General features: G+C 38.9%; 1 protein-coding gene across 1 annotated transcript in view; it reads left to right on the top strand.

Moving 5' to 3' along the window:
- The window catches only part of MACROD2 (mono-ADP ribosylhydrolase 2), a 903,624-nt gene that overhangs the window by 820,780 nt on the left and 64,599 nt on the right, over positions 1 to 18,245 (top strand). The window contains exons 10-11 of the mRNA XM_067292887.1: positions 4,707 to 4,748; positions 12,672 to 12,755. Coding sequence (XP_067148988.1) covers positions 4,707 to 4,748; positions 12,672 to 12,755 — 126 coding nt within the window. The remainder of the gene's footprint in view (positions 1 to 4,706; positions 4,749 to 12,671; positions 12,756 to 18,245) is intronic.

The following is an 18,245-nucleotide window of genomic DNA, read 5'->3' as shown; positions in this document are numbered from 1 at the left end:
TACTGTGAAGGTCCTGTTGGGTGGCAGCAATGGTTTTATCCTATCAAAAAGAACTGATTTTCAATTACTAAGGAACAAAAGTAGACACAAGACTTATCATTAAGAAGTTTCCTGAGGTTGTTAAGATGACCACATAGATAGCTGGGTGAAGCCTTGGGACAAAGTCTAAGGACAGGTGTGGTAAAAAGAAATGTGGGAGAGTGGGAGCCCGCTTAGTCTTTTCCACTAATGGCAACCTGATAATCCTGTGGTTTTAATGTATTTTGACTTTACTGCAGCAGACTGGTGCCCTGGCCCATACTGTCACCCAGTCCAAGATTTGAATCTAGAAGCTTTATATTTGGCCAAGCAGAGACTGCCCTCAAACAGGATCCATTTTCCTCAATGTCACAAGAATGCTGTGGCACACGTCCTCTGTTATTCTAGTGGAAACTGTACAGGCAGATCATGAAATCCCCACTAGGCCAACGCTTTAGGGCAGGAACTTTTTTTAACAGGACACCTATTTTTGTACAGCAAATAAGCCCAACAGGAATGCTACAGCTGTCAATGCTGAAAGGGTCTATGTTTTTTTCAACTTTTTAAAGGCATCAGCAGTATGATTACCAGCCTATCCTTTCCTCTTCCTGTGCACCTCTGCCTGTCTCGTTGGTCTGTTTGCCGGTGTGGGTGGGTACAGGCTGCAGAGGGCACCCTGAGCGTCAAGATTTTGGCCTGGTCCCGTGGTGCTCACCCAGCCCTTCCAGTGATTACATTCAATAGATGGGGTGGCACTTGCAAGAAGGAGCAGAGACTGAGCCACACGGGTGGGCTGGAAATCAGGAAATGGCTGGAAATAAGGAAACAGTGGGAGAGTGCTGAGGAAATGAATAAAACCTGAAGGATGAGACAAGGAAACTGAGGGAAGACAGAGGAAGGCAGGAAGGAGGCAGAAAGCTGGTGCTACTGTGTTGTGCTGCTGGGGAGCGCTGGGTGGCTGGGAGGTGGGCCGTGAATGCTGATTAGAAAAAAGAGTAGCCTCCCACAGCTTGGAGCCGGCTCTTGCATAAAAGCTCTTCAATGCATGCACGGTTAAAAATAAAAGAATGTGTTTGCATGGTGTTGCCTCTGCACATGCTAACGTGAAGAACAATATAAACAGAAGTATGAGCAACACGGAGGAGGCAGTTTAATGGCTTTGGGGATTAGTGGCGGTATTGAGAGCCTTTCACCTCTCTGTTCCTAACATAAATCTAATACAGACTGATGGCTATAGCCATCTGGCTTGTGCTTGCTTGTATGGAACAACTAATGAGACAGAGAAAGAACCTGACCAGCGAGGCGAAAGATAAAAACCCAAGCAGGTATATGACAGAAGAAGTCATCCTCTCCTGTCTCAGTAGGAGGAATACAGTGCAATCACTCTGTTTCACAGAGCTCAGCAGGTAACAAGTGAGAGGGGGATGGAAGAGTAACAGACATCCCTTGATATATGTATCTACCAGGGAGCCTGTGACTTGAACAAATGTGTATGCTCTGAGCAACTTGCACCCAAATGTAAAGCTCTGTGATCTTTAGAGATGTAATTACCCCAGATAATATGAGAGTTAGAGGGTAAGTTTCAATCATAGATTAACTGTCAACTGTAAATTATTTTATACTTGACTGGACAGTGTTGTCTCATATATCACCCATCTAATACCTTAATTTTATAGACTATAGCCCAATTATTAGCTGAAAAATTTTACACTCTTAACCATATGATGCGTTTGGAGTAGGTGGCTTCCTTGTATCCCAGGCTTTCTAAATAATGATGGGAGGTTTTTTGAGGGTAGGCTAACCCTTCCAGAGAGTCACCGTTAGTTGTCCTCTTGCTCCAGGCTGCAAGGTCTATCATTCTTCTTCCAGCAGGTCTTCTTGCGTAGAGCTCCCAAGATCCAGGGCTTTAATGGGGAAGCCATGTGGCAGGTTGCTGTTCTGCTTTTCGAGACATAGGAATAGCCAAGAATGGGCACACATATATGTGCACGCACCCACACATGCACTAGAGAATGTTTTCCTATTTGGTGAATTTTTCAAGAGCTCTTGAGTAAGGGTGAGAGTTATGCAGGACCTCACCTGTGGGCTTCCAAGTGTGTGAGTTTGGGCAACTAGTACTGACAGTATATCTTTAAAGAAATGTTGCTGGCATCACAATAGATTCACTCTTGGGCTCTCTTGTGGTTTTATTCAATTTTGCTTTGGGATTGGCAGAGTCTGTGATAAGTATGTTAAACTAGAGCAAACCTCTAGAAAGCTTCCTGTAGAAGGGGTGAGAACATGCATAGGGAACATGGAAAATAAATGTAGGTATTACAGATTTAATTTATAGTAATCTTGGCATTGGTTTCCCCTTAGACTAAGCATGCAGAGCTTCAGGAAAAGATATTTTTACTTGCTTTTACTTCTTCACAGCGAGTAACCGAGAAACTACCTTTAGTATCATTCATTTTGTGGGAAAATGAATGTGCTTTAGCTATAGATTTCTAAAATACTATTTTTTATCTAAAAAAATTGGTTTTGGCATAGAGCTCTGACAACTAAACATGGTGTTTATCACTCCAGCCAGCCCTACCAAGGTCGGTGAAAGAGACTGCTTTATGTTTGATAGGGAAGCACTTCCACTAGATGCGTTAATAGTGTGAGAACAAGAATTATAGATACATGAAATGACTGGGGAGTGCTGTGTGCCAAAACAAAACTCGGATCCAGATACAGTCCTGGGTAGAATTTTCAAAAGCACCACAGTGACCTAGAGATCATGTCACAGAAACAGTTAGGAGCCCAACCCCCATTTGCAGAAATGTTGCAAGGACTTTACTGCCTTCCAGTGAGACTTAAGTTCCTTTTCCCAGAAAAACAGCCCTTAATTCACAATTAGTTCACAAAAGCAGTATTTGCCGCTTCATAATTATATTGCATAATGACTTCACTACTTTTTAATAACATCAGATTTCTTGTCTGTGTCCATTATCACCAGCTTAGAAGCTATTCTGTTGCTTTGGGAATTTCTTATTCCAAGTCACTTACTGAACTATAATTAAGAATTTCCACAGAAGACCAGGTGCTGTATGTATGTTAAGATATTATTTTATGCTGATTTAGTGTCAAGTCTTAGATTAATTTGAAATTTTATCATGCTGGTTTCATTATAAATGCTTCCATGGAAAGAACGTGTTATTGGAAACTGAATAATTAATAAGCTCTATGTTAACCAAATACTTTCTGAGTGGTTTGTTGAAAAATTTCAGGACTTAAGTTAAAAATCTTGGCTCCATTGAAGTCAGTGGCCCAATTCCCATTGCTTTCAACAAGATTTTTTGTTCCTTTTTCTCAAAAAATGCTTGTCAAACTCCTTAAAGTTTCTATATACAAATTCATATTTGTACTGTAGGGGTCGATGTGCCTTACTGAACTTCAAAGCAATTGTTTGCAGAGTAAGAAGAAAGGAAGTAAAATGTTCAGTGACTTTATTCAATCCTGATCCTTCGTGCAGGACTGAAGTGTACTCAAGAGAAATGTAACCTACTGTCATTTAGTGGCTTCTGAAACTTCTGGTCTCCAGAGCATGTTTGAATGTGATAGCAGGGGGAGAAGGACAGATGCAGATCCATCTTCTGTTGTTTCATAAGTCCCCATGAAAATTCGCACTCTCATAATTTTAGAGCTTGTAGCTGGAGTGCAAACATAAATCCCAGTGGAGGCCTCTACTATTAATCAAGTATTCCGTTCTCACTCCACTTAAAAAAATGTTTCAGGCTCCAAATCTTGATGAAAGCAGGGCTTCAATCCTCATAATGTGTGTCATAGCATCTGGGTCTCTGTGGAGTTTCCAGTGTAAAGGTCTGATCCTGTAGATTGGTTGTTAGTTTCCAGTATGGTTGATCATGATACTACAAAACTCCTTTGTGTACAAATGGTGGTTACAGTCTGCACAGACCCATGTTTGAAAGATGTTATGCTTTAAACAAAACTTGTAGGATTGCCAGAAATTGCACATGCCCAAATCCATTTAAAAGAGTATAAATGGAGTATGTATGAGTTAGGACCATAGTTGTCATAAACTTGTGTGATCAATGAGTTCTCCAATAGATGATTAAAGCTGTAGTAAGTTGAATGACCGAGATGTTAATTAGAGCTAATCAGTCTTTTCGTCAAAACAGTTTGTGGTAAGAAATTCCTTTGTTACCAAAATGTAACTTTTTGCAAAAGGAACCCGCTTTCTTGATACGTCGTCTTAATGATTGCAAGTCTTCAGTTCTTGGCTAGCCCAAGTTTGGACTTAAACCTAGATCCTCTCTGGCAAATTTATAGTAACCTCTTTGGTATAATTTTTCTGAATAACTACTTCTACTCTTAACATTGCCAGCTGTTCCCAGGAAACAAAGACCCTGTACCTTGACAACTAAACCAGGATCCACTTCACATTTAAAACAGAAAAACTGTGTTATAAAAGACAATGTGATTTCATTTTATGCAGGTCAGGATACAGCTTTGTTCCCTGTCTTTATTCCCTGCATTTCCTCTAATATCAAACCCTTCTTCTCCCACCCACCTCCACATCTCACTATAAGATGTTAAATGGGAGGAGGCAACCTAAGATATGAGCAATTTGAAGCATGGAATATTATATTTTAGATGTTTCCTGCTATTCTTATTAATCATTTTCTTTCAATTTTTTTTGTCAGATGATGATAATGAAGAAGAGACTGAGATGAGTGAGGAGACAGGTGAGTAAATAATATTTTATGCTAAAACATATTGCTTCTGCTAGTATCAACCAAACTGAGAGAGTTCTTAAAACTATTTGCCTTGGTTGTAATGAGCAGTGCCAATCATTCATTGCCAAAATTTACTACAAAATTGTTTTTTAGCATAACATAGGGAAAACCATTTCTGATAATAAATAATACAAGGTAAAAATGGCTAAGACTAACTTTTTAATGTCATCATCTGTTACGAGCCCCTGAGTGGTATTCAGTTGCTTTTTATTAATAACTAGCTTGAACATGAATGGGAAGTAATTAAAATTCTACAATGTCTTTGTCTTTAAAAAGGTGTGAATACAGCAATTCTTGAGTCATTTGCAATTGTGATTAGTGACCATGATTTGTGTGCAATGAATATATCAGCAAAACTTTCTAGCACACTCTTAAGTATATTGAACTTCATTAGACAATGTTTCAGAAAGTTTTTTTTCCTGGTTCTCCTAGTTTACCATTTAATATGAGTGTTAACATTTAGGGCTAGTCCTGAAATAGGTGAATGGAATTGAGGGATGAGGAAAAAAAGGCCTGAGGAAAAAGGAAAAGAAAGGAATGAGAATTAGATATGATGACACTGATTCATAGATGTTTTGGCTAGATGGGGCCTCTGGTTGTCACCTAGTCCATACTCCTCCTTGAAGAAGGACTGTCGCTAACACTAGACTAGGTCAGCTGTGGCACTTTCTTATTGAGTCTTGAAAACCTCCAAGGATGGGGAATTCATAGTGTCTCTGGGTACCTTTTCGTGTGTTGCACTACTCATATAGTAAAAAGATTTTCTAGTATCCAGTCTGAACCACCTGAGTTATTTGTGGCTTGTGCCCCATGTTGTATCATCTGCCACTACGGAGAAGAGTTTTGCTCCATCATCTTTGTGACTCCTCTCCAAGTACTTGTAGGCTGCCCTAGTTGTAGGATTGTCCCTTGACCTTCTCTTTACCAGATTAAGCCAGTTCGGCTCACTCAACTTCTCTTTGAAGGTTGTGTTCCCTATGCCCCTGACTTATCTTGATAGGTCTTTGCTGGGCCCTCTTCAGTTTCTGAACATCCTTCCTGAACAGGGCGGGGGAAGACTGGACATGGTATTCTACGTACAACTTCACTAGTGCTGAGTAGAGGGGGATAATAACTTTCCTCAACTTGCTGGCTACACTTCACCTAAAATTGCCTGGTATGTAGTTTTCTTATTGCAGTGCTGGCTTTTACTCAATGTGGTATCCCCTATGATTTCTAAAACTTCTTCAGGAGGGCTGCTGCTCAACCAGCTAGTTCCCAGCCTGTAGTGACTGATGCTTAGGGTTATTCTATCCTAGAGACAGAAATTGGCGCTTCCCCTTGTTGAACTTCATGAGCTTTGTGCTGGCCCAGTCTTCCAGTTTCTCAGTTCTCCCTTCTCTCTGGACTGAAACTCCTCTGTTCAACATGTAAACCACCTCCCATAATTGAGTATCATCTGCAGATTTTCTGAGGGTACATTCAATCTCATCGCACCAGTTGTTGAAGGTACTGAACAACATGGGCCCCACAATTGACCATGAGATCTGATAGGAGAACCACATGGAAGAAGGCAGAGATATGCCAGCCAGCAAAGAGCGATAAAAGCTTTTGAAGCAGTATGTTGGCTGGTTAAATTGGCAAGATTCTCCTAAAGACAAACAGATTATGATGATTTATGCAACCAGTTAACTAGCCTGTGAGATTCCTGAATAATGAGGTATATGCATAGATGTGTAAATATGGATATACACAGGTAGATAACTGATGTGTTAGCACATTCTTTTATGGCTGTTCTGGTGTGTTGATTTCATTACACATAAGTATAATTTTTTTTGGTGTCAAGATTATTTTAGTATAATTAGTGTGATTGATATAGTTGTACCTATATACATAAAAGTAGAAAAATGAAGACTGCCATTATATGACAAACATTTGCTGAAGATACAGTAGAATTTGCAGTATTCTTCTAACATTTCCAATTTCACTTTTTACAGTTATCATGGCATGTATATTTTTATAAACCCAATTATTTTGCGTTCTTTTGTCTTGTTGCTTTTATGGAGATTATGTAAATTGCATTTTTTTTAAAGCAGTTTAAATTAGAATTCAAAGGAAGTATATTTCCACTTAATAGCCAGTCACTTCTTTCTTGCCTTGTATCCTTCACAGCTTCATTAATTTAGGTGAAGCTACATAGCTGCTCTGGGAAATTATCACCAAATTAAGTCATTTGAGGAAGGTATTTTCACTGCATATCTGCTTTTTGTGTGTATAAAACAGATGATCTCATAGCTTCTCTCAGAGGTTTGCCTGTAGGGTGCTATGAACTTCAACAGCATCTATTGGCTGTTTCTTTATCTTTTGGAGATATTTTGGGAATGAGTGGATTGATTGGCAGCAGTCAATACCTGTATGGCCAAAGGGAAATGTTTTTTGTGTATCTACGCCGGTAGTGGGGAGTTATGCCCTTTTGACCTCTCTGTGTAGGAACTTTTTAATGATTGTAGGATGCATTTGCAGGAAAGTTACAAATACATACACCTCTGCATTGAGGGAAGGTTTTGTTTTTATACTAAGGTAGTTATCAGTCTGGAGGATATCTGCTTTTAAATGTTAAGAGGGAAAAATGGAGTAGCAACCTCTAGTCACCTCTTCAAGATATTAATTGAATAATCATTCTTCATTCCATTTGACCTCATGGGCCATGAGTCCAGCAGATGGAATCAGCAGTTGGCACCAATATTGATGATCTAGGATTGTTGAGCTATTCATATCCAACCTGCAGTCAAAGCTTGCTTTCGGGTTATTTCTCTAATTCCTCTGGAAAAAAAAGAAAAGAAAAGAAATGTTGGGTTCCTGGAGTGCACACATCCCACACTAGGTGTGTAGGACCTTTGGGAGATTCAAATATTCTAAATTTCACCTGAGTTCCTGTGCCTGCTACTTCCTACTGGCTAGGTGTTTCTGAAGGGCCAATAGCTAGCCAACAGAAAACACGGGGAAGTGCAGGGAGTCAAGTGTGATGGAGTCTGGTTGGATCTGTGCCAGTTTCAGTTTGGAGAATGTAATAGAATGAGACAGAGGCTAGAGAATCAGTCCTAATTAAAACCTGGTGGCAAAAGTTAGCAGAAAAAGAAAGTGATCCTGATGTCAACTGAAGTCAGTGGGAATATGTCCATTGACTTCAGTACACACCAGATTAGGCCTTGGGAACATCTAGAGAATTAGCCTAGAGTAAGGAATACCAGATGACCAAATGTGCATTTTATTGAGTGATGGACACATTAGGAGAGTAAACTGTCTTATGTTTCTACCACCCTGAAGTGTAAATATCTTATTACTCTCAAAAAGGCCTTTCTTTCTATGATTTCTCTTCAAAATAAATAAGGGACTATCTTAATTGCTTGTCTACCAGATACTCTCCATTAATATCTACATTAATATTGTAAAATCAACAGGCACAAATGATCATTTTAATGAGTTACTCATGTAATGTCACTGCATATATTGGGTATACTAGAATAAGAAAAATAATTTAAAAATAAGAATAACATAGTCTTATTAAATACATATATCCAAGAGCACTCCTTTAATGGCATCTAACTCATGAGATTTTAACTCATCAGTTTGTTACTCTGGATGTTTTATCTTGTAGCAGCTGCTAACATAACCATGCCATTTAATTCAAAGAGCCTTGGTGTTACAGTATTTCAGTTTGCTGTTAGATTGGCTTGAGTCAAAAGGACAGATGTAGTAATAGCAGGTACAGACTTTTGCAGTTTTTACGTCTCAGATTCCTTTATGAACGATATCCTACATCAGCAAAGGGTAGGACCAAATGAACTAGTAGTCTTGTCTACCTTTAACTTCACTGATTTAACACTGCAGAGTGATAATGCTTAATGTTTTAAGCTCCATTAAGGGAAGATTATTCTAAGCTTTAACTTCTGAAGGGCTTAGCTTTTATACCTATGGATTCATATATCCATGCATAGAAGCATGCAAAATAACCCCTAATACTGCCATAATTGTGTGCCCAATTGTAGTGATTGCACCTGGAAATTATGGAAGCATGTGCTATTATGAGCAGCATAGTTCAGATTCCTACACAATAATAGCATATTATTATGCATTGACATAAGTTAATTCTCTTACTATTCAAAAAAAAAGAAAAAAAAAAGAGTAAACACATAGAAAAGTGTTTGAATTCTGAATCTATATTCTTCCTCAACCCGTTCAGCTTCATCCCTTCCTGGCAGTGAAGCCTTTTGACCTCATCTGCGTGCAGGTTGCCCCACTGCTGTCTTTTGTTTCCCATCTAATAGTCATTCATAATAAAGGTCCTGTTAGTTATCCTGTGTCTGTCCAGAGCACCCTACTTCGCTACCTATTCATTACTTCAGAAGCAGCAACCAGCTAGGACAGCAGGACAAGACATCTTATTCACACAAATAGTAGAAGCCCTGTTACAAATGAGGCTGTATAAATATATTATTTCCTTGTGCGTTCCACTACGTACACACTCTTATACTTGGACACTTCATTTTGGAGGGAGAGTTTCTCTTTCAGTGAGAGGGAAGTGGGAGGCACTTGTAACTGGTGAGATACGGAATTTGTGAGGGATTTGGGGAATAGCTCGCTTTGAGATACACTGTAAAATTCAAGTGGCTTGCTGACCATGCGAATTAGCCTATAAAGAAAAGTCATTTCTCACAATCTTAGAGCTCACAAACCTTTTCATACGGATGGTCACTATTAGAAGAACTTTGAATGCAATCAGTTGAGACTTCTGTCGAGAATGTAAACAGAGATTTGCAAGCAGTGTTCCTGTAATATTTAGCCAGCTGTGCTAAAAGACATGTACATATTACTGTAGAGCAGAAAGGGTTAAGAGTTGTATCTTGACCATAATAAAAAGACATTATTTTGAAGCCTGCAAAAATCCCTTCTTTCTCTGGAATGAGGGAAATCTGCTAAAAAGCAATGAATTTGTGATTGAAATCTTATTCTCCTGGGACAGTCCCTCTACATCTTTTTGTGAGCATTTTAAGGTTCTCTGTAGAGTGCAAAAAGACCATTTCTTTTGAGATAGTAACAGTTCTGACCTCTCTGAATGTAAGCCCCCTCCCTCTCCGTCTTTGTGCTGTCAATTAAGATGTTGGCTATATTATCTGATGTATTCAGATATTCCTGAAAGACCTGGCTGGACACTTGCACTTAAACCTGATTGACATTTGACTTGTGGGACTGGAGAAAGCCTCACAGATTGGTTAGATGATAAAATTCATCATCAGAGGGGTGAGTGTTGATTGAAACTCTCCTATTGATTCGTCTCCTGAAGTGAATCATTGTCAACCAAAAAAGGGAAAATAGCAGGTAGTGCAAGGTGTCATTAGAACCAAAGACCAATATGGTCTGTTCTAAATATTCAAGTTATTTTTTAGATGAATAGGGGAATGTTGGCAGGAATCAATCTTTAAAAGCTTGGTTATTTTCAGGATTTCTGTCATTTGTATTGAAGTTCTTGTTGAACATCACCATTACTCTTGAGTAACCCCGTTGAAGGGTTGACAAAGTGTGTCTTTGTTTTTTGTTTTGTGTTTTTTTAACCTTTCTTTTCCCCCACTGTATTTCTTGTGGTTAGTTTTGCATGCTCACTGGGCCAGAAATAAATTGATCTTAGCACTTGAAAACTCTTGTTTTCCTCAAGATGTTGTATTTGAATTTCAAATTCAGATGAACAAATGTGATGACATGAATATGCTCTAATGTTACATGCTGTAGGAAAGGTCTATTTCCTGATACCAAGCCAAACCTCAAAGCATGTCTGTTTTGCAGTAAATCAGTTATTTACTAGTCAGTAAGGGCCCCTCCTGCTCTGAACTACATGGCATTCTGTAATGAAATAGAAATTCTGTGCTAGAAGAAATGTTTAGGAACAATATTCATTTTGGCTTTTGTTGAGTGAAATGCAGTATTTGTTCCCTAAAATTAAATAAGTAAAATTTAATTTAATTACTCACAAACAGATATCCATTTTGGAATGTTTCTTGACATTTTAAGCTGTTGCTTCCTGTAAATTCTTGCCAGTTTCCAAATCCAAGGCCTCTTGCTTTAAGATTTAAGTACAAAAGAATAAGCAGTTTCCCAGGAGGACAGGCAGAGAACATTTCTGAGTTTTCTGGGCTCTTTGTGAAGCCCAGGATTCACTCCCTTTTTGTCTCTTGAAAGAATACAATATTCTCCTTGATACTACCAATTCCTTTTCTGCATCCTTACTTACTTGTTTCTGACCCGGTGTTTGGAAACTTTTAGCTTTTTGTTTCCCAATACACGTAGTTGTAGAAGGGAAGGAGATGGATATTGCAGGTTGGTATCTTCAGCTCTTAGCAGAGCTAAGTACTTTAGGAGAACTGGGCATCTGATTGCTGAGTGTGATTTCCATATTCACGGACATCCAGAACAGTTGATTTTGTGGGGCATTTATGGAGAGATAGGAGTTTTCAAAACACATAAGCAATTTACAATATTTACATAGATTCTTTTATTTTTTTTTTTTTTGAGTTGCCAATTAGCTGTGACAGTTTGAGGTAATACCATGACTCTTATTTGCTCATGGCATGGCAGCGGGGCTAAATCAAGCAAGTTCATATCCCTTCCTAAGTTTCCTGGTTACAAATATTCAAGGTCTCCTGTACATCTCAGTCTGAGTTTTGGAGTCTTTTTCCAGTTATTACTATGTGGTTTGGTCCAAGTTCACATTAGCTTTAGTGCATGAACATGGACATCAGCTTCCCCACCTCATGGCCATCCTCCCAGTTTCCATCTCCTGCAAATTGTAGACAGTTTTTTGTGTCATTTGAATCTCTCATTCCTCTTTTGTGAGGTTGTGGGCTTTATGGCTACCGCCAGTGTTAGACTGAGGGGGATCCTAGGCAGAGCTATACTATGGGTTTTTACTTCCGTATATGTTTTGTTGAAGTGTGTTTTCATTAAATGTCTTAATTTAAAAGTGCCTTTTTATGATAAATTTCCAGTTCAACCTCACTTTTCTACTAACAGGCTGCCTCTGCTATCAGTTTGTGCCTTGAGGTCTATCTCAGCAAACAAATAATATTTTGGTGCCTTATGTTAAGGTCGCTGATGTGACAAGTTACTTTGAAAATGTTGTATAAACCCTTCATAATTTTTAAATTTTAACCAACTAATTTTAAATGCTGTAATTAAGTTGCTGTGAATAAGGGTGTTCTTAAACTTTACTAGCCTCAGTTACTCTTTTACTTAAGAAAGTTTCTTTTGCCTTCATCTGCCTGTTGTTTTCTGGCTAAAAGGTTGAATTTTTTTTTCAAATTTGAATGTTTCTACTTTGTAATGCTTTCATTTCTATAACTTTAATTCATTATCAAACTTTCTTTTCTACCACTCACTTTATTACTGTTTTCCATCAATATTCCTTTCTTAATATATTGTAATTTTGAATGGAGAATTGAGATGAGAAGAAAAAAATCATTTTTGTTCAGATTATTTCTCCATGGCTCCATAATGCAGTATAATATATACTCCTTTAAAAACTACAAATTAAAACATTATTCTTTTTTTTTCTCAAGAGATTAAGAGATCGTGAAGAAGTAGGTCAATTTAGTATGAGCTTTCTTCACTGCTGTCGTATGAAAGTTAGGTACTAATTCCAGCCCAAACTGAAAGATAACTATTATGATCCTTTTCTAGCAAATGATGCCGTAATGAATTTTTGTGATACAAAGGTAGGCATCAGGCATTGAATGATTGCTGAGATAAAATGTGCTTGTGATTGCACTATCATATGTAGTAATATTTGATGTGTTGATACAATTTGAAAATAATATATTTAATACATTTTTATGCTTAAAGAAGGATTGGAGCAAAAAGGCCAGGCTCCCTCTCCCACAACATGCAAAGCAGAGCAGCCTGAGGACCTTCAGAATGATGCTGAAGGTAGGTGGTCTGGCATCTTTTCAAAGCCATTAATTTGTTTTTCATTTTGGGGGGGAAGGGTTTACTCTGAATTCTTAAGAAAGGCAGCACAGCATACTTTCATTTAAGAATGTTATCTGTACACACTTGAAAAGTATCTTTTGGACTAGATCATGAGACTGTAATTCTTCTAAAGTATATTTCCTCTCAAGTTAGATTCAGAATTACAAATGCTGCTTTTGTGTTACAGGCTACTGATTATTGCTGATATAAAATGGAAAATTGTTGCTGTTTTATTTCTAACCTGTTCTGACTTTATGTAATTAATAATATAAAATGTGATGTATGTTGTGCAGCGCTCGGGTCATAGTCTGTTTGGTTGGTTAAACTGGTCAGATAAATCAACCACCCGCAGCAATACACAGGACAATAAAATTCTTGCTTTCCTTTTCTGTGAGAAAACCTTACTGTGTGCGTTTCCACTTCAATTATGGTCTTTATGGCTCCAGATCTTATGCAGCATATTACATCTGTCCATGGTTGAAAATCAAAGACGCTTAACATTAGGCTTACAATTTGTTCTGAAAAGAGTGCTTTCCTGTGCTTGAGTCTGTACAGGGCAGCTAGTCCATGTGTGCAGAGGCAATGCAGTCCACGGGCTTCTAAAATTGGAGTAAAGTGTCTTTTCAGAACATGTATCTCATTGGGAGAGTTGTTAGAAGATGTTAACATCAAAGACTACTATTCACAGTGCAGATTTTCATGTTGGTCTCGTCTGTGTGGAACAGAAAAATGCCCAAATGTGGGAGGATTCCCCTTGTGTGAAATAGTTAAAAGGATGAACCTTAATCTTTAATCCAGTTCACCTCCTTATTGTGGATGCTTTTTGACCTAATGTTCCTAAAATGACATGTCTCATTCTGCACCTCAACCAGTTGCTCTGGGAGCCTCATCATTTTGACCTGGTGCTGTACATTCAGCTCCTAAAATATTCTGGCTGGGGTATAGTGTGAGTCATAAAGAGCAGAAAAATGTTAACATCTATCACGTTAAGTAACTGCTAGTAACATCCTGTCACTAACATTGTGACTGGTTGTTAATGGCAGGTACTTAAAGCAATAGCTGTCATCACCTGGAAGGTGTGGGAAGACTCAAGAAATCTCATCCTAACTGGTCTTCTTTCCTTTAATGCTGCACTAAACCCAGCTGAAATTAAAATACCAATTTTGTGTTTGGATTAGAGAATTCCATGATGACAAACCATATGCTGATTTGTAGGCAGGCTAAATGGTGTGCAGGATCATAGGGGAGCGACATCCAGTGGTATCATTTTCCCTATTCCTAAATAGGGCAAACAGTGATATTTTTTATGGTATATTTTTATTTGAATCATGACTAAAAGCCATCATTGTACCGGGGAAAAAAAGTGTTGCAAAACTGCAGGTTTTTCCTTTCGTTTGGAAAAAGAGCTGATGTTCTTCCACTAACTATTTCTATGGTTTACTAGATACGGTCACCTAGTTTACTATTCCTGAAGAGGTTTCCTGCTGACCTACAGTTCACTTTGTGGAGTGCAAGGAAATGCAAGGGAAGGGCGAAGGGAGTAGCACGGCAATAGAATGACTGCATCACCCCGGAACTGTAAAATGCCTGGACGCTTTGAATTTGATGCTCTACCGCAGATTTTGCTGATGCAGAGTTGAGGCCTGTAGCACATAATCACCGCTGCAGAATTTAATCTAGCCAGTGGTGGAGTTCGCTTCTCCTTAGGCGGAAATCAGGCCCATAACATTTAGGGTTGAAAGTCTAAATTTAGACTGGAGAGTTGTTGTGATGGAAAAAAGTAATTAAAGTGTTTGCTGTGGGGGGTTGGGGAAGCAGCCTGGATCAGATTTCTGTGGAATTACCTACACCTCTGTTTTGAAGAGGAATCAAGCAGCTAGGCTCCAGATACTGAATTCCCATAAAGCTGCAAATTCTAATTCTAACGTGACACACCTGTGAGTCATTTCCATTTAAGTAAATGGGATTTGCACACATTTGTCTGAGAACAGAGTTTAGTTTCTATTGTTCTCATTATTAACTAGGATGTGGTTTCTGCCTAATTAAAAGAACTTTTAATGGCGAGCCTTGAAGATTAGGAAAGCTGTCAATAAGTGAAGTGACATGAACCAGAACTGAATATTTTTATTTGGTAGGGATTTGTCTTTATTTCCAAGAAACTGCCTTTTTTTTTTTTTTTTTTTAAACTTCGGAGTAGCTAATGCATATAAGCAGTCTCAAATAAAACTCAGTAAAGCCATGCTCTGCCTGAGGTCAATTTTGTTGAATTTTCCTCATGGTAAAACTGAAGTGCTTTGTCTTCACTGCATTTTAACCTCAGGATAGTTCACATGCTTTAGTTACTCCAAGTTAAAAAAAAAAAGGGGGGGGAGCTTTTAGCAATAAAAGCAAGCCCAAAGATACTTACATTTAATGCATGATATTATTTTCCCTTTGGTGCCATGACTAGAAATAAAATATTTAACAAATACATGCTGAGGCACAGGAAGAACTGGATTTTTTTTTCCTCTACTTAATTCTCAGTGTCCTTTTAGACTGAAGACAGGAATACAGCTTGCTCTTTTCACAGCCTCCTGCCATCCTCATACACATGCCCTTTGTGGCTGCCTGTAAAAACTGTTCCACTGTGTTCAGTAATATTTCTGCTGTATTTTGCTACCGCATGCCAAGCTGGTTCATTGGTTGGAGGTAATGGAGCAATATCTTTTGGTGCATGTAAAAGTCTCCACAGAAGAGCGTGGAAAGCAGGTTCCTTCATTATTACCCTCTCTGCAATCAAGGAAAGTTGAGTAAGTGGCTGTATGTGAGGAGCTTGTTTTGCAGTAAGCTAAAATAAACACTTGACATGCTAATGAAAGCAATTTTATACTGAATCTCTAAAGTATTAATGGTCTCTGTTATTATGCTACTAGATATATTGTTCTCTGCGTTCAGGCCATTGATAGAGAAAAGCAAGCGTGAACTGCATAGCAGATTTTCTTGTCAGTTGTTGTATTCAGGGGTTTTTCACTGTATTATGGGTTATTGTCTGGGAAAGTGGGTAGATTGGATAGATGGAGAAACATTCTTTACTTCCAGGGTCCCAGGAGTATTTCGGGTTTTAAATGTACAAGCATGCACAGTAATTCTTTTTTTTTTTCCCCTGGACCCTGGGGGGTAAAATCAGACAGGGATAATTTTGGCTTTCCTCTCAGTCAGGTGCACTCAGTGACTGTGTGATTATAAAGTCAGAGGTGAGAAAAATATGTTTGGCACTAAACAAAACTTAGCGTGTCTTACTTCAAGAGCTTTACAACACAACCTGAAAGTAATTACATAGACAAAACAGCAGTACATGTCACAGTTTAATAGCCACGAGCTAGCACATAGGTTGCAGGTCTAGTATTCTCATCCCACTTATCACTACCAAGAAAAATTAAACATTTTAAAAGAGGCTAATGAAACAAAATTATAAATGTTCCTTATTTCTCTTTGCTACTTCCCCAAATGTCTTTCTGTATGTCATGAACAGTGAGGAGTGTGTAACATTTTCTTGATACTGGGAGAAGCAAACCTGTTGGCCCTTGTCTTCTTTTGGGATTTCTCAGAAAGATATAAAACAGAGCCTGCTGAGGAGCTGCCTTGCCTATTCCTGCCATGGTCTGCAGGTGATCAATATTGTATCAAAGACAACTAATACATCTAATAACAGCAGCAGAAATGCCCGATTTGTCTCTTCCTCCAGGAGAAGATAATCAATCCATGCAGCAGAAGCTGTTTCTGTGCTTTCTTGAGGTCAGAATCCTGACTGCCCTTAGTCAAGGGACTTGAAGACATAACTGGAGCACTGCAAGTTGTCTTGCTCCAACTCATAAGCTTCACCCAAAATGGAGATTCTTATTGATAGGTTCTTGGTCACAAGAGATCACCTTAGCTGAGGCCTAGTGTATGTGTTAGGAGCTAGTTTGTTGGAACTGTGCATCCTGGATGAACTTTGTTTGTTTTCTGTTTGCCTGGTGGGAAGGAGAACAGTTTGATGGATAAGTTCAAGTCAGAAGGTCAAAGTGAACACAAATCACCTTTAAAATATTTGGTAGAGTTGGTTCCTTTGCCTGATGGGGTCATCCCACTACAGACCTCTTAGCTTTCAAGGGCAATATCAAATGTCTGAAATGTTGTTCAGCAGTGGCAGGAATCTAGGCTCATCAGCAAGCTCTTGTCTCACTCAGAATCAGCTCTGCTCTGTTGACAAAAGATGTCAGTCTTTTCATTTGAGTATACAATAGAAATGAGATGAAATGGAGTTGCATCTTACCTTGATAACTCTTTGGTTCGGCAGATCATGGTGATTAGGTAAGAAACTTGCTGAGAGGGAGACAACCTGGTTTCTCATCCCTTTTCCTAGAAAGTTTTTGTCCAGTAAGAAGAAGTCCATAGTCTTCCAACTGGAAACTAAGCCTCATTTAGACCTTAACTGCAAGATCAGAGTAAGGCTTCCACTTCATGTGGCATGAATTTTGCACCTTTGCAACTTCTCCCTAGCTTCATAGAGGGAGATGTAATGTGCACACCCACAACAGTCCATAGTACTGTGGCTTGCGCTGCTTTCCTCGGAGGTGGGCTTTGCTCTCCCTTGGGCTGAGGGTAAATACTGAACCCATGTCTTCCCCCTAGTGTGTTCCAGTTTTTGTGCTCCCCTCGGATAAATCTGGCCAGGCCTGCTGGCTGTGGCTTGAGAAAGAGTGAGCCCTGCTTTGTTTGTTCAAAGCCTGTCTGTCCTCACGAGGAAGTTCTGCATTCAGTTTCCCAAGGGGAAATAAAGTACCTGCTTGCAGATTTGCCTGTCATACCTGTACTTCAAAGAAAGGTGGATGTTCAGATACTTCCTTGTGCATGCAGATTTTTGAGGTGCTAAACTCTTCCTCTGTGATACAAGGAAAGTTTGGATATGCAGCTCTGGGCTTTGGATCCTGCTCCAGGAGTGGAGCTCTTAAAGGCGAGCCATTGTAGTGACTGCCGTAGCAGAAGGTTTGCGGCTGTGGTTAGTTGTATGACTGTGAATAACCTACCCTGTTCCATAGGTAGCTGAAGCAAGGGAACTGAAGTCCTGTTGAAGGATTTCAGGTTTCTGTGGCTTGCTGAACTGGGGACCTAAAGTACATATAACAGCTGTTGTGTGTTAGTATTCTACAGTGATGTTCAAAGCATCCTTTTTAAGGGCCTTCTAATGCTATGCAGAGACGATTTTCTCTTTCTTTAAGATATGGATTAATATTAACTAGATTTGACTTCTGATTAAGTTTTAAAATGTTCCCCAATTTATAGCAAATGGTTCTTTTGCCACTTGAGTAATTGTAGCTACATCTCTCTGTTGCATCCCACAGGGCAGTAATATTCTTCAATAAATTTCTGCTCCACTCATGATATGCTAAAAATGGACATCCAGACACATAATTATACTTCAAAAAC

The sequence above is a fragment of the Apteryx mantelli genome, chromosome 3, assembly GCF_036417845.1.
Source record: "Apteryx mantelli isolate bAptMan1 chromosome 3, bAptMan1.hap1, whole genome shotgun sequence".
NCBI lineage: Eukaryota > Metazoa > Chordata > Aves > Apterygiformes > Apterygidae > Apteryx > Apteryx mantelli.
The sequence above is the reverse complement of the archived record's forward strand: the minus strand, read 5'-3'. Positions and strand labels throughout refer to the sequence as shown.